This window comes from Oncorhynchus gorbuscha, linkage group LG12, assembly GCF_021184085.1.
Source record: "Oncorhynchus gorbuscha isolate QuinsamMale2020 ecotype Even-year linkage group LG12, OgorEven_v1.0, whole genome shotgun sequence".
Taxonomy (NCBI): Eukaryota; Metazoa; Chordata; class Actinopteri; order Salmoniformes; family Salmonidae; genus Oncorhynchus; species Oncorhynchus gorbuscha.
Window position 1 is genome coordinate 85,436,587 of NC_060184.1, and position 21,541 is coordinate 85,458,127.

The 21,541-nt window shown below is 46.3% G+C and overlaps 1 protein-coding gene across 1 annotated transcript; it reads left to right on the forward strand.

The window, feature by feature from the left end:
* Positions 1 to 85: 85 nt before the first annotated feature.
* On the forward strand, positions 86 to 21,306 carry gyg1b (glycogenin 1b). The gene is made up of 7 exons (XM_046293076.1): positions 86 to 207; positions 5,198 to 5,333; positions 6,984 to 7,158; positions 7,232 to 7,394; positions 16,100 to 16,226; positions 18,930 to 19,158; positions 20,807 to 21,306. Exons 1-7 carry the CDS (start codon positions 198 to 200, stop codon positions 20,990 to 20,992), a joined length of 1,026 nt encoding a protein of 341 aa, XP_046149032.1. The 5' UTR covers positions 86 to 197; the 3' UTR covers positions 20,993 to 21,306.
* The last annotated feature ends 235 nt before the right edge of the window (positions 21,307 to 21,541 follow it).

Genomic DNA, 21,541 nt, shown 5'->3' on the forward strand with positions numbered 1-21,541 from the left:
CCACTGCGGGCCGCGGGCCGCCAGTTGCAGAACCCTTCCATAGATAGTGCAAGAGTGGGTGTGCGCCAAGACCCTGTCACGTGACCCACTGTCTACATGCGTCTATAAATTCACTTCCATGTCGTAAGCTTGTCCTTCCTTTCCTAACGAAGGTGCTGTGTCTAATCTACAGAGGATCTGCAACTTCTACCAGCAATATGTCAAAAGGTACGTGACGGTTTGTTACAATGTAATCCTTGGATGATGTGATGGAAGTTTGGCTGTGGCAGACACGGCGGAAACTAAGTAACTTGTCGTGATTGTTCCCACTGTCAGAGGCTAAAAAAGTTACTGTGGAGTTGCAGCAATGTCCGTCGTATATAAATGATGGGATGGTAGGCACGTTGAGAAATGTACAGCTTGGTTTGTTGCCGTTATTTTGTTTTTTTGTCGATCCGTGACACAACCGGCATGTGGAAACCGTCTGAGTCGTTATTTAGTCTATTTTCCGCTTTCCATCACCGCGTGTTTTGCAACATGGACTTTCTTAATAGAGCCGTATCGATACGTTTCACGGCTGTGTGGATAACGGTTGGGTCAATGAGTTTCTCTGTTGCTCAGTGTCTCCCTAGTTGTAACTCCATATTCACACGTACCCTAAACAGCCGACAGGGACCGCTCAGTCGGTGCTGTCTGGCACTGATGTACCCAGCCGTTAATACTGGTGTGGACCGGTTCAACAACGTCCATTCAGGCTGCAAATGAATCATTTTCTTACTCAAAGGGTCTCTCTCTCATTCTGCGTTTAGACTTTAATACAACTGGGAACTGGTGGAAAAAACGAGCCCATCGTTAAAGCTTGTTACAGTAACCTAAAAATTATATATCGAAAACTACAAGTTTTGGGCTCAGTGCAATGCGTCAATTCTGACCTTCATTTTGAGGGTTTCTAGAATCAAATCGTAGATTCCTGCCGTTGTGCCATTAAGCAAGGCACATCACCCCAGGCGCCCTGTGGCAGCCCCCGCACCTCTCCAAAACCTGTCTTTAGAGGTGTTTGGTGACAAGCAGAAGACATCTTTTTGTTGGACCACCTGCACACTTGACCAATAAAGTGATAGCATTTATCTTTTGACGGCCTGTCATTAAATATAGTTAAGGAGAAAAATGATGCCTTTGCAGCCTGAGATGGAGAATGGTTTATGTACGAGCCGGTCCACGGAGGACATCAAGCCTAGACGACAGTGTAGATCTAGTGTTGGCTTAAATCTCACTGTACCTGCATAGCTGTAGCCAGCTAGACGTTTGCTACTACTAGTTTATTGAATTGCTGTTCCAAGTGAAACTGCATGTCCTGTAAGCCTACACAGCCTTCTCGCCATGTTGTATTACCTAAAGTCAATACAAGGTGCACACTAAAATGAGTTATATATGTAGTAGTGAAACCTGACATCCTGTCCCCATGACTTACGAAAGGTGTCATCCCATGGTCATCTACCTTTGTGATAACAGCACTTTCTAGATCTTCATATAGTCAGTGGGTTGAGGCCTGAAGGCCAATAGCATGTCTTTCTGTGCTTATCATAAAGTGCATTTTACCAGTAAGAGTAGCAGAGATCCAGTAGAACAGCCTTCTGTTGACTTTTTTTTTGGGTGGCAGATTGATTTGGGTTTTCTTGCTTCTAATATAACATCAGCTGTTTTCTTGGGCCCAATGGCAATACGGGGTGGGAGGGAGGTACAGTTGGAAATGCATCATTTCACTTCAGCTCTACCTGGTTTGGCATCTGAACACAATTTGAGGTTTTGTATCCAGTGGTTTCTTTTTACCAGGCTGTTATCCAGTTGGCCCCCAAAACCAAGTGTAGTGTACTATACCAGGGGGTTGTTTAACTGACCAGCCAGGCCTGCTAATATTAACTGCCAGTTTCTACATTTGGCATTATAATTACATGGATCTATTTGCCCTTTGTTAGCTCACAATCATTTCATTGTTGAGATGTGAGTCTATGGGCAGTTTCATAGATTTTCCGATTTGGCACAGCATGCCAAAGTAGACCTCATCAATACCTTGGCCATTCAGACATTGGTGTCATTGTTAAAACTGCCACAGACCATTGGACATTACTCCCTCACAATTTTTTACTTTAATCAACATTTTCTTAACTCTATTTCTTCAACTGCATTGTTGATTAAAATCAAATCAAATCAAATTGTATTTGTCACATGCACATGGTTAGCAGATGTTAATGCGAGTGTAGCGAAATGCTTGTGCTTCTAGTTCCGACAATGCAGTGATAACCAACAAGTAATCTAACTAACAATTCCAAAACTACTGTTTTATACACAGTGTGAGGGGATAAAGAATATGTACATAAGGATATATGAATGAGGATTGGTACAGAGCAGCATAGGCAAGATACAGTAGATGGTATTGAGTACAGTATATGCATATGAGATGAATAATGTAGGGTAAGTAACATTATATAAGGTAGCATTGTTTAAAGTGGCTAGTGATATATTTACATCATTTCCCATCAATTCCCATTATTAAAGTGGCTGGAGTTGAGTCAGTGTCAGTGTGTTGGCAGCAGCCACTCAATGTTAGTGGTGGCTGTTTAACAGTCTGATGGCCTTGAGATAGAAGCTGTTTTTCAGTCTCTCGGTCCCAGCTTTGATGCACCTGTACTGACCTCGCCTGCTGGATGATAGCGGGGTGAACAGGCAGTGGCTCGGGTGGTTGATGTCCTTGATGATCTTTATGGCCTTCCTGTAACAACGGGTGGTGTAGGTGTCCTGGAGGGCAGGTAGTTTGCCCCGGTGATGCGTTGTGCAGACCTCACTATCCTCTGGAGAGCCTTACGGTTGTGGGCAGAGCAGTTGCCGTACCAGGCGGTGATACAGCCTGCCAGGATGCTCTCGATTGTGCATCTGTAGAAGTTTGTGAGTGCTTTTGGTGACAAGCCGAATTTCTTCAGCCTCCTGAGGTTGAAGAGGCGCTGCTGCGCCTTCACGATGCTGTCTGTGTGAGTGGACCAATTCAGTTTGTCTGATGTGTATGCCGAGGAACTTAAAACTTGCTATCCTCTCCACTACTGTTCCATCGATGTGGATAGGGAGGTGTTCCCTCTGCTGTTTCCTGAAGTCCACAATCATCTCCTTAGTTTTGTTTACGTTGAGTGAGGTTATTTTCCTGACACCACACTCTGAGGGCCCTCACTTCCTCCCTGTAGGCCGTCTCGTCGTTGTTGGTAATAAAGCCTACCACTGTTGTGTCGTCCGTAAACTTGATGATTGAGTTGGAGGCGTGTGTGGCCACGCAGTCGTGGGTGAACAGGGAGTACTGGAGAGGGCTCAAAACGCACCCTTGTGGGGCCCCAGTGTTACGGATCAGCGGGGAGGAGATGTTGTTGCCTACCCTCACCACCTGGGGGCGGCCCGTCAGGAAGTCCAGTACCCAGTTGCACAGGGCGGGGTGGTGACCCAGGGTCTCGAGCTTGGAGGGTACTATGGTGTTGAATGCCGAGCTGTAGTCGATGAACAGCATTCTCACATAGGTATTCCTCTTGTCCAGATGGGTTAGGGCAGTGTGCAGTGTGGTTGAGATTGCATCGTCTGTGGACCTATTTGGGCGGTAAGCAAATTGGAGTGGGTCTAGGGTGTCAGGTAGGGTGGAGGTGATATGGTCCTTGACTAGTCTCTCAAAGCACTTCATGATGACGGAAGTGAGTGCTACGGGGCGGTAGTCGTTTAGCTCAGTTACCTTAGCTTTCTTGGGAACAGGAACAATGGTGGCCCTCTTGAAGCATGTGGGAACAGCAGACTGGTATAGGGATTGATTGAATATGTCCGTAAACACACCGGCCAGCTGGTCTGCGCATGCTCTGAGGGCGCGGCTGGGGATGCAGTCTGGGCCTGCAGCATTGCGAGGGTTAACACGTTTAAATGTCTTACTCACCTCTGCTGCAGTGAAGGAGAGGCCGCACGTTTCCGTTGCAGGCCGTGTCAGTGGCACTGTATTGTCCTCAAAGCGGGCAAAAAAGTTATTTAGTCTGCCTGGGAGCAAGACATCCTCGTCCGTGACTGGGCTGGGTTCCTTCCTGTAGTCCGTGATTGACTGTAGACCCTGCCACATGCCTCTTGTGTCTGAGCCGTTGAATTGAGATTCTACTTTGTCTCTGTACTGACGCTTAGCTTGTTTGATAGCCTTGCGGAGGAAATAGCTGCACTGTTTGTATTCGGTCATGTTGCCAGACACCTTGCCCTGATTAAAAGCAGTGGTTCGCGCTTTCAGTTTCACACGAATGCTGCCATCAATCCACGGTTTCTGGTTAGGGAATGTTTTAATCCTTGCTATGGGAACGACATCTTCAACGCACGTTCTAATGAACTCGCACACCGAATCAGCGTATTCGTCAATATTGTTAACTGACGCAATACGAAACATATCCCAGTCCACGTGATGGAAGCATTCTTGGAGTGTGGAATCAGATTGGTCGGACCAGCATTGGACAGACCTCAGCGTGGGAGCCTCTTGTTTTAGTTTCTGTCTGTAGACAGGGATCAACAAAATGGAGTCGTGGTCAGCTTTTCCAAAAGGGGGGCGGGGCAGGGCCTTATATGCGTCGCGGAAGTTAGAGTAACAATGATCCAAGGTTTTTCAACCCCTGGTTGCGCAATCTATATGCTGATAAAATTATGGGCTCATAAGTAAGGATTCCACGATAAGGTCTACACCTGTTGTATTCAGTGCTTGTGAGAAATACAATTCGAGTTAGTTTGATGCACTGATATGAGTTTTGACCGATATCCGGTATTTTCCATGTATAAAACCCGATACCGATATTCAACATTTTACCTGCCTTTTAAGCATTCTAATACAGCCAAATAGTTGCAACACCCAAACATTATTTTGTTATGTCCCCATAACCAGTAAAACATCATTAAAAACCTGTTCTGTTCACTCACTTGCTGTTTCGTTGTTCACTTGTTCTCAACCAGGATTTCATCATAATTCATTCATTCATAATGTGTACAGGGCTCTCTTGTAAAATAGATTTTTAATCTCAATGTGACACCCTGTTTAAAAATATATTTAAAAAATTAGTGTCCTTACAAAGTAGTTTTGGGGGAAGGTTTTAAGATTCTCACACCATTTGAACCAAATGCAAATGTTATTCCTAAATTTGTATTAACAAGTTATGCCCCCCCAATCCAGACCAGGCTTTTGTGACATTGGCCACCAATGACAACTATGCCAGGGGAGCCATGGTCCTGGGCAAGTCCCTGAGGAACCACCAGACAACCAGGAGGCTGGTGGTGATGATCGGCCCCCACGTCACTGATCCCTGCAAGTAAGAACCTCTTTAAAGGACAATGTTTTACAACCAAATATAAATGGTTTCACTTGTTGAAATTAAATCGCAGGTTGGAGTAAATTCTTCATCCTTGTTGGGACACCCAAATATGTATTTTCAGAAAAGTGTTCAATGTAGTGATGCAGTTCCTCAGATGTTGTGCACATGACATTGTGGATGAAGGAATGGCAGTGTAATATTCAGTGCGATGCCCCTCCGTCCATTCTACAGGTAACTGCATAAAATAAGGAAACGCCAGTAAATGAAGGATACAAAGTATGTTGCAGGAGCTTCCACACAGGAAGTTCCAGACAACTGTTGAAACTATGCCAACGGGCATGGAAACTGGTCTGGCGGCTCATGGTGGCCCAATGCCCTGTTGAGATGCTTTGTTTCCTTTGTTTTGGCTGGTACCTGTAGCAGTAGGCTAGAGGATGGCATGGCTGGATAGGGGATAAGCTTGAGTGGCACAAAATGGTAGAAAATTCCAGATTAAAGTTTGTAATGACAAAATAGCTGTTTTCCCCTATCGTAAGGAAAAATATTTTATTTTGTATTTTTTGGAAAGTAATTGGTGATATATTTTGTCAGATCTTATTCCAGTATTTGACCATTTGTAAACATTTCTAAGAATATTTTTGTAGGACCTAAGAGTTGAGACAAATGTACTTCGAGTATACAATAATATGCATTGTTTAGAGAATGCCAGCAGAGGACGTGTGAGTTGAACTCTGACCATATATGTAAGAACCTGCCACTTCCAGTTACATTTCCCTTAATGCCCGTATAGGTCTATGCAATACCTACTAAGCTAACAAATGGAGTTTCATGGCCATACAATCTAAATTGGCTGTTTTTTAATTTTTAATTTTAGGACCCCATATTGGTATATCTATCAATTATTTTATGAAATATTGAGTTTGGCCTTTACTGCTATAGCCCATATAAATGCTTTGAATGACACATTCAGAAATGTCAACTAAGTAAAGAAAAGTTATAAGGAACAAGGATTTGAAGTCTGTCCTATATCTGAGAATGTAAGAAAATACATGTCTACTTGTGTTATTTTTGGCACATTTCACCCCATACACTTTCTGCAATTTTTACAAACCCGGTACTGTGTTAGTGTCGGATGACTCCCATGAAGCATGTGCATTGTAGAGCAGAACAACTGACACCTTAGTGTTCGCTAGGCTCCCTTTTCAATATTGTAGCTCCAACCGTTCGGTCTGGACAGTTGGTTTTGTGAGAAACGAGGACGTCCACAACAGTGTTCAGATGACTGCCCTAAACTTGTGGATGTCGTAGAGCCAACCAACGGGCACGGTTGTGTTCGTGAGTTTCTCCGTATTGGCGACATTTGTAGTTCACACAGTTCGGGTTTTACAGCTGATTGTCTTGTCCTGATCATTGTGTAGGAGTTGAATACCCCTGCCCTGCAAGTTTGGCATGGTGTTCCCTGGCCTATGCCCCTAGAGGTGTTCCCTGGCCCCCGCCCTATGCCCCTAGAAGTGTTCCCTGGCCCCCGCCCTATGCCCCTGACTCATCACCACTGCAGTTATTCAGAATGCTTTCCACTGTACACCATGTTGACGGTACGTCATGCAGTCTCTGCTTCCTCCTCTCCTCTTCCTCCACCTCCACCAGGGGAGTGCTTCTCAAGATCTTTGACGAGGTACTGTTGGTGGATGTGTTGGACAGCGGAGACACAGCTCACCTGGACCTGATGAAGAGACCTGACCTGGGAGTCACCTTCACCAAGCTACACTGCTGGACCCTTACACACTACTCCAAATGTGTCTTCATGGATGCAGACACACTGGTGAGACGGTTGGTGTTGATTTGTGCACACCCCCCCTGGTACGGTAGAGTTCACCTGTATGTGTTTGTTGCAGGTGGTACAGAACATAGATGAGTTGTTTGACAGAGAGGAGCTGTCTGCGGCCCCGGATCCCGGCTGGCCAGACTGTTTCAACTCCGGCGTGTTCGTGTTCCGACCCTCCAACGAGACTTACAGCAAACTGCTCCAGTACTGTGCAGAACATGGCAGCTTCGATGGTACGTGTTATTTCGTAATGTTTCCTTTTGTTTTGTTAAGAAATGTAACGTCCATTTCCCATCCCATGACTTCTGTATTTTGATGCTACCTCTTGTACTCATTACATAGAGCTAACCATTGGCGCTTTTGTACAAAGGTCTATCTGAGTAGTGTTTCCATGGTCTGCTGGTAGGTCATGCAGCATATTGTAGTAGTGTTTCCATGGTCTGCTGGTAGGTCATGCAGCATATTGTAGTAGTGTTTCCATGGTCTGCTGGTAGGTCATGCAGCATATTGTAGTAGTGTTTCCATGGTCTGCTGGTAGGTCATGCAGCATATTGTAGTAGTGTTTCCATGGTCTGCTGGTAGGTCATGCAGCATATTGTAGTAGTGTTTCCATGGTCTGCTGGTAGGTCATGCAGCATATTGTAGTAGTGTTTCCATGGTCTGCTGGTAGGTCATGCAGCATATTGTAGTGTTCCATGGTCCAACCTTCCCACAATAAGGGGTGAATTTGGCCCATTCCTCCAGACAGATCTGGTGTAACTGGGTCAGGTTTCTAGGCCTCCTTGCTCACACACACCTTTTCAGTTCTGCCTACATTTTCTATAGGATTGAGGTCATAGCTTGACTTTGTTGTCCTTAAGACATTTCTCCACAACTTTGGAGGTATGCTTGGGGTCATTGTCCATTTGGAAGACCCATTTGCGACCAAGCTTTAACTTTCTGACTGATGTCTTGATGTTGATTCAATATATCCACAGAATTTTCAAACGCTGTAAATACTGAAAATCCTTCTAAATATTACATACCCTAAAATAAATAATTGTCATTAGCATACAGAGTCGTCCAGTCTTCACTGTCATTTATATACTGTAAAAAGCATTGGACCCAAGTCAAGTGTTCAAGGCTTTTCGATAAGTCGCTTAAATGTTTGGCTATAAGTGCACAGTTTGGCTATCTGACGATAGTTATCCAACTGGCACGTATCTCCACCCTTATTTAAAGGGCTGAAGTAGGCTGCGTTCCAGATGTTTAATCTTGTTACTTGCCAATGTAAGATTGAATATGAGTGATGGGCAGCAAAGATGTATATTTTCAAAATAATAGATCGATAGGAGTGCCTTCAACTCCTGAGCTTGTTCTCGGCTGTCGGCTGTCTAGCGGCATGCAGAGACTCATTTGCATATGCTATGATGGATTTCATTATCAAATGAAAGCCCAGCTTTAGCAAAATGCTCATTAAACATGTCAAGCAGTTTATTCTGGTCACATATCTGAGGTAAATTTCAGCAGAAGACGAGAGGAGTTCATTTTAACATTCGACTTAATGGTTTTCCATAATTTTGTGCGGTTATTGAGGTTTCTCTTGGTAGATTTGTCATAGAAGCTAGATCCGTACCTGCTGCCTACGGGCTGCAGAGTGGCGCAGAGGTCTAAGGCACTGCAGTTCAGTGCTAGAGGTGTCACTACAGACCCTAGTTTGATTCCAGGCTTTATCACAACAGGCCGTGATTGTGCGCTGCCCTATGGGACTCCCAATTGGCCCATTGTCGTACGGGGAAGGCAGTCATTATACATTTGTTAATTGACTTGCCAAGTTACATTTTTTTTTTTTTTTTACGTATCAGTCTTTAATATAAATGACTATACCTCTCCTTTATTCACTTGGTCACATCGATAAACATCAGCCAGTTGAGCCTATAGACGGATTTATCAAATATTTGTTTGTCCGGTTGCGGACAGAACTAAGAACGTATGAACCCAGTCTTTTGTCTTGTACAATTTACACATCCGACTCATGTTAATGTGTCAGTCCCAACCCTGATCTAGGTTACATTTTGGACTCAGAAGTTCCACAACCATTGGGCCTGGGTTCAGGGAAACGTTTCTTAACACCAAGAGCAGAAGAAAAATGAAACCCCTTGATTTGTTGCTTCCTAAAATCTCTACACTTACTCTTAAGATAATCCAAACTTCCGTCCTCTGATACAACAGTTGGTAGCCAGACCAAAACCTGCAGATGCGGATGTATTAATGAGCTGTTACCAACGGTAACACAATCAGACCACTCTTTAAGATAAAAGCTGTGGTACCATCAAAGTAGGGTTTGGTGTTTTCTGAGTTTTTACCCATCTGCCACCCCCTTCAGGGGGCGGGGGCACACGCCTAGTCTGCGGGGGCACACGCCTAGTCTGCGGGGGCACACGCCTAGTCTGCGGGGGCACACGCCTAGTCTGCGGGGGCACACGCCTAGTCTGCGGGGGCACACGCCTAGTCTGCGGGGCACACGCCTAGTCTGCGGGGCACACGCCTAGTCTGCGGGGGCACACGCCTAGTCTGCGGGGGCACACGCCTAGTCTGCGGGGGCACACGCCTAGTCTGCGGGGGCACACGCCTAGTCTGCGGGGGCACACGCCTAGTCTGCGGGGGCACACGCCTAGTCTGCGGGGGCACACGCCTAGTCTGCGGGGGCACACGCCTAGTCTGCGGGGGCACACGCCTAGTCTGCGGGGGCACACGCCTAGTCTGCGGGGGCACACGCCTAGTCTGCGGGTGACCAGAAACAAGCTACATACTACTATACCAGAATGGATCATCTAGTGATTGTAGATTTTGCTGTGAAGAGACCGAGATGAGATTGAGATCTCTCATTCTGATGGTGGAAATAGGTTTGTATAAGTTAAACCAAATCAAGTGGTTTTATGTGTCAGTTTATAAACCATGTGCTGTGGAATTGGTACATTGCACATCTCTTCCCATAGTTTATTTTGCAACCTGTATGGGGCAGCTGTCAACACGTTTTCTTCAAATGAAACTGGTATATTTTTACATTAATGCCAATCCTTTTCAGTCAATTTGTATCTTTTTCATATTTGGCAGAACAAGTTCCCTGCCTTTCTCCCTCTAACATGGTCTTTTGTCACCTGTGAGTCACAGCAATCTTTAGTATTTGGTTGAGGTGATGGTAGAAAGTTGTAGTAGCTTTGACTAATGAGCCCAAGAATCTTCATTTAGAGGGGCTGAGCAGAAGCCAGCAGGAACGCAGCTCTACCCCTGGGGGCACTGCCAGTGTACCTTGGCAGCAGATGATACTGAACCACAGGTACAAAAACCCAGAAAGCTTTGACTTAATATACACTTCAGAGGTACAACGGGCTCAGCGGAACGGCTCAGCCGCAATCTCTGCTTGCCTGTCAGGGCTGGTATGACACAAAAGGAACCTGGGACAAAACAAACGACGATCACTTATCATCCAAGAACGCAGTCTCTCCATAGCCCACACTAGCTTGTTGGGAGGCGCCTGTCCAACGCAGTCTCTCCATAGCCCACACTAGCTTGTTGGGAGGCGCCTGTCCAACGCAGTCTCTCCATAGCCCACACTAGCTTGTTGGGAGGCGCCTGTCCAACGCAGTCTCTCCATAGCCCACACTAGCTTGTTGGGAGGCGCCTGTCCAACGCAGTCTCTCCATAGCCCACACTAGCTTGTTGGAGGCGCCTGTCCAACGCAGTCTCTCCATAGCCCACACTAGCTTGTTGGAGGCGCCTGTCCAACGCAGTCTCTCCATAGCCCACACTAGCTTGTTGGGAGGCGCCTGTCCAACGCAGTCTCTCCATAGCCCACACTAGCTTGTTGGGAGGCGCCTGTCCAACGCAGTCTCTCCATAGCCCACACTAGCTTGTTGGGAGGCGCCTGTCCAACGCAGTCTCTCCATAGCCCACACTAGCTTGTTGGAGGCGCCTGTCCAACGCAGTCTCTCCATAGCCCACACTAGCTTGTTGGGAGGCGCCTGTCCAACGCAGTCTCTCCATAGCCCACACTGGCTTGTTGGAGGCGCCTTTCCATCTTATTTAATTTGAACGATTTGTTAATAATTTTCCATTCAGACTTGATCCTCTGCAAATATTCTAGACCGCCTGGATTCCCTGTGCTGTTGACTTACACCCATTAATGGGTTAGCTGTATGCTAACTGGCTAGAGCTGCGGTATGCTAACTGGCTAGAGCTGCGGTATGCTAACTGGCTAGAGCTGCGGTATGCTAACTGGCTAGAGCTGCGGTATGCTAACTGGCTAGAGCTGCGGTATGCTAACTGGCTAGAGCTGCAGTGTTTTTAGTCTGCGTTGGTCTTTAAATGTTTCGCTGTGACTTCTCTGACCTTTAACATTTATGCTCCGGCTCTCCACTACAACTGGAAAATAGTCGGGCCATTATTTAGTCATTTTTGCCGTGGCTGTGTAGCGCTGGCTAACCAACTATTGGGCAATGGCAGATCGGAGTGATCAGACTTCAGTTCTTGGGCCGGGGGCGCCTCAATACAATTTCCCCTTTATTACTGCATGCTGTCCAGGTGGCAGTGAGGCAGTAGCTGGACCTGTGGTTCAGTATCATCTGCTGCCAAGGTACACTGGCAGTGCCCCCAGGGGTAGAGCTGCATTCCTGCTGGCTTCTGCTCAGCCCCTCTAAATGAAGATTCTTGGGCTCATTAACTTTCTGGAACCTCTCTGCTAGAGTGAAGCCTCAAGGGGGGTATCTGGCCGGCCTGGGGTTGGGCTGACAATAAGACGGATATTACTTCAGCCCCTCTGTTTATAATAAACTGTAGAAACAAGTGGTTTAGACTGCAGACACAGCGCTACACTGTTGAACACACAGCCTACAGTCTCCAGTTTAAAGGTCCTCCTGCTCACGCTCTGTGTACAGCAGATAGACCACTCTAACGTGTGGCTATTTTGTCCTCAACCTCCAGCACAAGATACATTTTCTCCATGTTGTAATTTGACTGGTGGATTGTGAAACCTTTGGTGTAGATTACTCAATGACCTCTTTCATACCTTTTACGTGTGTTTGTCATCTCTAGGAATGTGAGCCTCTTCTGAGAAGGTTACTCAGCTGTTGGTGTGTCATTTAAAGACTTCCTCGGTCTAGTGTGGCGGAATGTCGGCCTCTAGTGTGGCGGAATGTCGGCCTCTAGTGTGGCGGAATGTCGGCCTCTAGTGTGGCGGAATGTCGGCCTCTAGTGTGGCGGAATGTCGGCCTCTAGTGTGGCGGAATGTCGGCCTCTAGTGTGGCGGAATGTCGGCCTCTAGTGTGGCGGAATGTTTTTCAACGGGAACCGTTTCAACCAAACAGAAATCCACTGACACCATGACGTCTAACTACCAGAGGAATACAGGGGTGTCCTTCGTGATGTTCTGTACATTGTGTGATTACCACACTACATGCTGGCACTGTGATAGATGAGGACTCCTTGCTGTCCCCAGTCCACCTGGCCATGCTCCTGCTCCAGTTTCAACTGTTCTGCCTTACTATTATTCAACCATGCTGGTCATTTATGAACATTTGAACATCTTGGCCACGTTCTGTTATAATCTCCACCTGGCACAGCCAGAAGAGGACTGGCCACCCCACATATGCTCTCTCTAATTCTCTCTTTCTTTCTCTCTCTTGGAGGACCTGAGCCCTAGGACCGTGCCCCAGGACTACCTGACATGATGGCTCCTTGCTGTCCCCAGTCCACCTGACTGTGCTGCTGCTCCAGTTTCAACTGTTCTGCCTTATTATTATTTGACCATGCTGGTCATTTATGAACATTTGAACATCTTGGTCATGTTCTGTTATAATCTCTACCCGGCACAGCCAGAAGAGGACTGGCCACCCCACATAGCCCGGTTCCTCTCTAGGTTTCTTCCTAGGTTTTGGCCTTTCTAGGGAGTTTTTCCTAGCCACCGTGCTTTTACACCTGCATTGTTTGCTGTTTGGGGTTTTAGGCTGGGTTTCTGTACAGCACTTTGAGATATCAGCTGATGTACGAAGGGCTATATAAATAAATTTGATTTGATTTGATAGCCTCACTGCCAGGCTGCCCAGACCGTTTCCTATAAATAAATCTGTGGAAAGTGACTGTATAGTGACTTTATCATATAGCGATAGACTCACTCAGCTCAGACATTTTGCTATTTCTATCTCTGGATGGCTAATAGTGACTGGATATCAAATCCAGTGTTATTTACCACAGGCTTTGCAAACAACCAGTGTAGACTAGCAGTGAAATGTTAACTTACAGGCCCTTCCCAACAATGCAGAGAAAAGGGATAAGTGAGACCAGATGGTAAACCTTAACAGCAGCATATGTAAAGAGCTGGTGCAAGAAAGGCTGAATGCAGGGGTAGCTATTGGTTAACTAGAATGGAGAAAATAAACTCCTGTGGAAGCCTTGGGCTGGCGTGGTTGCGTCTGGCCCTGGGCTGGCGTGGTTGCGTCTGGCCCTGGGCTGGCGTGGTTGCGTCTGGCCCTGGGCTGGCGTGGTTGCGCCTGGCCCTGGGCTGGCGTGGTTGCGTCTGGCCCTGGGCTGGCGTGGTTGCGTCTGGCCCTGGGCTGGCGTGGTTGCGTCTGGCCCTGGGCTGGCGTGGTTGCGTCTGGCCCTGGGCTGGCCCTGGGCTGGCGTGGTTGCGTCTGGCCCTGGGCTGGCGTGGTTGCGTCTGGCCCTGGGCTGGCGTGGTTGCGTCTGGCCCTGGGCTGGCGTGGTTGCGTCTGGCCCTGGGCTGGCGTGGTTGCGTCTGGCCCTGGGCTGGCGTGGTTGCGTCTGGCCCTGGGCTGGCGTGGTTGCGTCTGGCCCTGGGCTGGCGTGGTTGCGTCTGGCCCTGGGCTGGCGTGGTTGCGTCTGGCCCTGGGCTGGCGTGGTTGCGTCTGGCCCTGGGCTGGCGTGGTTGCGTCTGGCCCTGGGCTGGCGTGGTTTAACACTTATTTCATAGTTTTCATGTCTTCACTATTCGACAATGTAGAAAATAGTTTAAAAAATAAAGAAACCCTGGAATGACTAGCTGTCAACCTGATGGTTGGCTGGGGCTGTGCGGTGGCCGGCTGTGCGGTGGCCGGCTGTGCGGTGGCCGGCTGTGCGGTGGCCGGCTGTGCGGTGGCCGGCTGTGCGGTGGCCGGCTGTGCGGTGGCCGGCTGTGCGGTGGCCGGCTGTGCGGTGGCCGGCTGTGCGGTGGCCGGCTGTGCGGTGGCCGGCTGTGCGGTGGCCGGCTGTGCGGTGGCCGGCTGGTGCTGACTACTGTTGAGTTAAGAGGGATTTATACCTTTTCTGGAGGGAATAGTATTTGTCTGAGGCTTTCTGGCTGTGGCTCAGCTTTTCATGACCTGGAGACCTACACAAGGTATCAGATCTGAAATGGATTCCAGATATTGGCTTTAAATGAAAGATCCACCTATTAGGTCACTTTGCTATTTTCTGACGTAACAAATGCATGGCTGTTAGGAGAGAGAGGAGTGCTGTGTTTGCTGCCACCACCCCCATCCAACCGTCCAGAAATTTCCTACACTGCAGTCTGTGTAAAGAGCATTGTGGGTACTGTGCCTTCAGAAAGTGTTCACACCCCTGGACTTTTTCCAGGTTTTAAAGCATGATTTTAAAAAAATGGATTCAGGTAACTTTTTGCCACTGCCCTACACCCCATAATGTCAGTGGAATCTTTTTTTGAACATTATTACAAAAAAAGATTCAAAACATTGCATTCAGTCTTCATCTGTATGTTTGAGGCAAATCCAATATTACACCTAACTGAGTACCACTCCATGTTTTCAAGTGTAGTGGTGGCTGCATCTAATGGATGTGCTTGTCATTAAGGACCAGAGTTTTTCAGGAGGAAAAAAATGAACCGAATAGAGCTCAGCACAGGCAACATCCTCGAGGAAAACCTGGTTCATTCTGCTTTCAACCAGACACTGGGAGATGAATTCACCTTTCAGCTGGACAATAACCTAAAACACAGTTGCTTACTGAGAAGACAGTGAATGTTCCATGTTTTACCTTAAATCTACTTAAATCTGCAGAATGGCGAGACCTGAAATTGTTGTCTAGCGACGCTCAATAACCATTTGAAAAGGGTAATCTACATATGTCGCACAATGCAGCTCTTATACATACCCAGGAAGATTCACAGCTTTCATCTCAGGTGTGTGTAGTTAAGTGAGGGGAAAAATGTAATCCATTTTGAGTTCAGGCTGCAACAACAACTTAGAATAAGGTCAAGGGGTATGAATACTTTCTGAAGGTACCTTCTATTCAGACCATCTTATGTAACCATTGAGTGACTTTGTGTACATCCAGGTTTACTGTCAGGACTGATCTGAGCAGTCACCTGACTAGGAGCCTGTGGTGGTGTTGGCTGGAGGTCAAATGGCTTTAGGGGTCAGAGGTGAATCGGTTGGATAGATGGCTGAATGACTGACAGCCAGCTGAGCCATACAGATGCTTCTCTCTGAAGTCTATCATTTAGACAACCTGTTGACATTACGTTAGTCATTTAGCAGAGTGACTTGGTGCATCTGTCTTAAGGTATCTAGGCGAGACAACCACATCATAGGAAGTCAATTCTTCCTGAAAGTAGCGATCAGCGACGTCTGTGTCCACCTGTTTTATAGTCTCTGAGGGTGCAGAGGATATTAACAGAATGGGTTTGTTGCACAGCATCTGTTTACAAAATAGCGTTGGCCTTTCTGCGGTGGGCTTCTTGTTAGCCTCACTGTCTGGTCTAGTCATCCTGGACAGGGTACAAAGCTCATGATGATACTAGAAGTACTTCTAGATGGACTAAGTCTTGAACCAGCCTCTGCTTCTAGGCTTCCTGGTGTTTTGAACCAGTCATAACCATTTATGTTGGGGCAAAATATTTTGTGCTTCCTGTTGTGTAACTGCTAACATGTTTTTCTTCTGTCTCTAGGTGGAGACCAGGGGGTCTTGAATGGCTTCTTCAGTAACTGGGCAACAGCAGATATATCAAAACACCTCCCCTTCATCTACAACCTCAGCAGCATAGCAATCTACACTTACCTTCCAGCATTCAAACAGTCAGTACTCAATCTACACTTACCTTCCAGCATTCAAACAGTCAGTACTCAATCTACACTTACCTTCCAGCATTCAAACAGTCAGTACTCAGTCTACTCCTCCCTTTCAGTACTCATATGATAGTCGTTACTGCCTAAACCAGCAACTATCCGAATAGATCTCTATTTCTTACATTGATAAACCATTCAGCTGAATCACAAACATGGCTACCTCAAGTTATTATTTGAGGTTTTCTACAACACCCTGCTTGCCTAACGTTAGGTGGGAAGATCAGCAGTGACTCAATAGTAGATACCTGTAAAACCCCTAGCAGGGAAAGGTTTGTTGGCGTGGGCTGTGAGAACGAGAGGCGTAAGGTTATATGGTCACATGAAAGTGTGCTCATGCTATGGCATCAGGTTACCAGTGATGGGAGCTTTTACGGAGCAGCAGCAGAAAGCCTGAAGGCTTCTCCCAGCTACTGTAGGGCCCAAGGCCTTGTTGGGTTAGATATCAAGCAGACGCTTCACAGCTGAGGCCAAAATAAAGCTATTTATTTAAAGACCTTTATGCTTGTAGACAGGACCTCTGCTGGTCAGTGACAAATCTCTCCCTCTCCTTTCTCTCTTGCCCTTCATTCTCTCCCCACCACCCCCTCTCTCTCTCTGGCATTTATTTTTACTCTGGCAAAATCAGACATTTCATCAATGTATCTCAGGCGTTTTATTTATTTCACCTTTATTTAACCAGGTAGGCTAGTTGAGCACCTTTATTTAACCAGGTAGGCTAGTTGAGAACAAGTTGTCATTTGCAACTGCGACCTGGCCAAGAAAGCGTTTCGACACAACAGTTACACATGGAATAAACAAAACATACAGTAGAACAAGAGAACAAGTCTATATACAGTGAGTGTAAATGAGGTAAGTTAAGGAACGAAATAGGCCATGGTGGCGAAGTAATTACAATATAACAATTAAACACTGGAATGGTAGATCGGCAGAAGATGAATGTGCAGGTAGAGATACTGGGGTGCAAAGGAGCAGAATAAATAAATACTAGTATGGGGATGAGGTAGGTAGATGGGCTGTTTACAGATAGGCTAAGTGCAGTGATCTGTAAAATGCTCTGACAACTGGTGCTTAAAGCTAGTGAGGGAGATGTGAGTCTCTAGCTTCAGAGATTTTTGCGATTCGTTCCAGTCATTGGCAGCAGAGAACTGGAAGGAAAGACAACCAAAGGAGGAATTATCTTTGGGGGTGACAAGTGAGATATATCTGCTGGAGCGCATGCTACAGGTGGGTGCTGCTATGGTGACCAGTGAGCTGAGATAAGGCGGGGTTTTACCTAGCAGAGACTTGTAGATAACCTGTAGCCAGTGGGTTTGGCGACGAGTATGAAGCGAGGGCCAACCAACGAGTGTACAGGTCGCAATGGTGGGTAGTGTATGGGGCGTTGGTGACAAAACAGATAGCACTGTGATAGACTACATTCAATTTGTTGAGTAGAGTGTTGGAGGCTATTTTAGAGATGACATCACCGTCGAGGATCGGTAGGATGGTCAGTTTAACGAGGGTATGTTTGGCAGCATTAGTGAAGCATGCTTTGTTGCGATTTTGGAAGCCGATTCTAGATTTAATTTTGGATTGGAGATGGTTAATGTGAGTCTGGAAGGAGAGTTTACAGTCTAACCAGACACCCATGTATTTGTAGTTGTCCACTTAGAATAAGTCAGAGCCGTCCAGAGTAGTGATGCTGGATGGGCGAGCAGGTGTGGGCAGCGATCGGTTGAAAAGCATGCATTTAGTTTTACTTGCATTTAAGAGCAGTTAGAGGCCATGGAAGGAGAGTTGTATGGCATTGAAGCTCATCTGGAGGTTAGTTAACAGTGTCCAAAGGGCCAGAAGTATACAGAATGGTGTCGTCTGCATAGAGGTGGATCAGAGAATCACCAGCATCAAGAGTAACATCATTGATGTATACAGAAAAGAGTCGGCCTGAGAATTGAACCCTGTGGCACACCCAATGACTTTCAGAGGTCCAGACAACAGGCTCTCCGATTTGACACACTGAACTCTATCAGAGAAGTAGTTGGTAAACCAGACAGGGCAATCATTTGAGAAACCAAGGCTGTCCAGTCTGCCAATAAGAATGTTGTGATTGCTAGTCAAAAGCCTTGGCCAGGTCGATGAATACGGCTGCACTGTAATGTCTCTTATCGATGGCGGTTATGTCGTTTAGGACCTTGAGCATGGCTGAGGTGCACCCATGACCAGCTCTGAAACCAGATTGCATAGCGGAGAAGGTACGGTGGGATTCGAAATGGTCAGTAATCTGTTTAACTTGGCTTTCGAAGACCTTAGACAGGGTAAGATATAGGTCTGTAGCAGTTTGGGTCTAGAGTCTCTCCCCCTTTGAAGAGAGGGATGACCGCGGCAGCTTACCAATCTTTGGGAATCTCAGACAATACGAAAGAGGTTGAGCAGGCTGGTAATAGGGGTTGCAACAATTTCTGCAGATAATTTTAGAAAGAGAGGGTCCAGATTGTCTAGCCCGGCTGATTTGTAGGGGTCCAGATTTTGCAGCTCTTTCAGAACATCTGCTATCTGGATTTGGGTAAAGGAGAAATGGTGAGGGCTTTGGCGGGTTGCTGTTGAGGGTGCCGGGCAGTTGACCGGGGCTTTATAAAATACATTTGAAGTAAATTAACATGCATTCTGTTCCAGATACGGTGCCAACGCCAAGGTGGTCCACTTCCTGGGTCAGACCAAGCCCTGGAGCTACACGTACGACCCCAAGACCAAGAGGGTCAGCGGGGACATGCAGGAGACCTCCACACACCCCAGTTTCCTCCTGGACTGGTGGTTCCTCTACTCTTCCTCTGTGGTGCCCATGATGACAGAGGGATATGGAGACCAGCCCTTCCACTCTGGCTGTGTGGAAGTCAGTCTAGAAGTATGAACCTTTTCTTCCTCTACAGAATGTACCAACAGCTGGAACAATTTAAATTAAGTGGTTAATGGATGCTTCTTGTTAGTAAGTAAAAGTAAAATTGTCTCATCGCACCTCCTGAATTAATAACAAACGATATAAATTACGATGAGTCAATTTGTGAAATAGTGTTACTTCAGTCCTGATGGCTGTTGCGATGTGTAACCCTCATCCGTCCATCTGATAGTTCCAATCCTCGGTCAAAGAAAGTTGTAATCATCATGGTCACTGGCTGTGGTCCCAGATCTATAGTCACAAGGAGATGGAAGGAGACTAGGTGGTTGTGATGCTGCCTTAACAGACAACGCCTTGTCGCTCGTCACTAATAATGGCTGCTTCTTGTGGGCAATCTGTTCTACAACAAACCTGGCTCAGCGTCTAGCCCTATAATACTATAGCCGTGTGTTCTCTGGCTATATGAACTGAACAAAAATATAAACGCAACATTTAAAGTGTTAAGTTAGCTGAAATAAAAGATCCCAGAAATACTACATATGCACAAAAAGCTTATTTCTCATTTTGTGCACAAATTAGTTTACATCACTGTTGGTGAGCATTTTCTCCTTTGCCAAGATAATCCATTTACCTGACAGGTGGTGTGTGTGTGTATATAGAGAAGCTACTTTGTGATCTGATCATTACACAGGTGCACCTTGTGCTGGGTGACAAAAGGTCACTCTAAAATGTGCAGTTTGGTTACACAACGCCACAGATGTCTCAAGTTGAGGGAGGTATGATTACTGCAGCAATTCCCCATTAATTTATCTACCATAAGTACGAGGTCATAAAGGATCATTACATCCAACCGGCCTCAACTGCAGACAACGTGTGGGCGAGCGGTTTGCCAATGTCAACATGGTGAACAGAGTGCCCCATGGTGGGGTTATGGTACGGGCAGGCATAATCTATGGACAATGAACACACTTGTGTTTAATTGATGGCAATTTGAATGCTCAGAGATACCGTGACGAGATCCCGAGGCCCATTGTTGTGCCATTCATCCACTGCCATCCCCTCATGTTTCAGCATGATAATACACAGCCCCATATCACAAGGATCTGTACACAATATCTGGAAGCTGAAGATGGCCTGCATACTCACTAGACATGTCACCCATTGAGCATGTTTGGGGTGCTCTGGATAAACATGTACGACAGCGTGTTCCAGTTCCCTCCGATATCCAGCAATGCACAGCCATTGAAGTGGAGTGGAACGACATTCCACAGGCCACAATCAACAGCCTGATCAACTCTGTGAAGGAGATGTTTCGCGCTGCATGAGGCAAATGTTGGTCATGCTAGATACTGACCAACAGATGCATCTGTTTTCCCAGTTATGAAATCCATAGATTAGTGCCTCATGAATGTGTTTCAATTGACTGATTTTCTTTTATGTTATCAGTAACTCAGTAAAATCTTGGCTTTGTTGCCTGTTGAGTTTATATATTTGTTCAGATCGATTTGATGGTTTGGCGTGAAGTTATGTAAAACCTTCCATTCATATTTACACAATTGTGACTGGTGTTTCTCCGTAGCTTTTAGTTTTATAGCTTTTTCCTGAATTCATCAAATCTCTGTTCTAGATGTTAATATTGTTTTGTTTCCTCCTCCAGGGAAGCAGCACAAGTTTCCTCCCTCAGTGTAGCAGCACGTCCCAGGAGCCCCATCACACCGAGCCATACGTGCCACCCGAGACCTCTGAGGAACGCAGGCAGAAATGGGAGCAGGGACAGACGGACTACATGGGAATGGATTCGTTTGACAATATCCAGAAAAAGCTTGATGCTTTTCTCAAATAAACGTCGACAAGGGATCACTTAGTTTGACAGATTGATTTAGTAGACCCCCTCCCAACTCTCGATCTCACCAATCGTTGGTTCTCTAGTGAACCACTACCCACACCAGCTCTAAGGAGTACAGCACATTGTTTAACAATGTGAAACATTCTGACATCGTTGGCAGAGCGCATACACTATGCAATACTTAGTATGTTTAGGCTGTCACATACTGTAAAGATGCCCACACTGTGAAGCACCATTTTTTTGACGTGCATGATTAAAAAATGTTTTGAAATTGCTGTATTTGTGAAGAGAATAAAAAATGCAATAAAATATGGCCTTGTCAGATATATGAACATATGAGCCTTACATGGGGACAATGACACATTTTAAAGATTTATACTTTCTCTTTTTGGACACTGAAATACACCTTTCATAAATGCAGGGGTGGCAATACTTCTGAATCCTCAAACTAACAAAGCATTTAATGTATTGTCCTGTGTGAATGGAGTCTCCACGCCGCACAACCAGGGACTGTGTGGAGTCTCCACGCCGCACAACCAGGGACTG

What these genes read in the sequence shown, in the direction of transcription:
- gyg1b (XM_046293076.1), top strand. An exon ending in CACGTCACTGATCCCTGCAA is followed by an intron (nt 5,334 to 6,983) that starts GTAAGAACCTCT and finishes CACCTCCACCAG; the next exon opens with GGGAGTGCTTCTCAAGATCT. An exon ending in TCATGGATGCAGACACACTG is followed by an intron (nt 7,159 to 7,231) that starts GTGAGACGGTTG and finishes TGTTTGTTGCAG; the next exon opens with GTGGTACAGAACATAGATGA.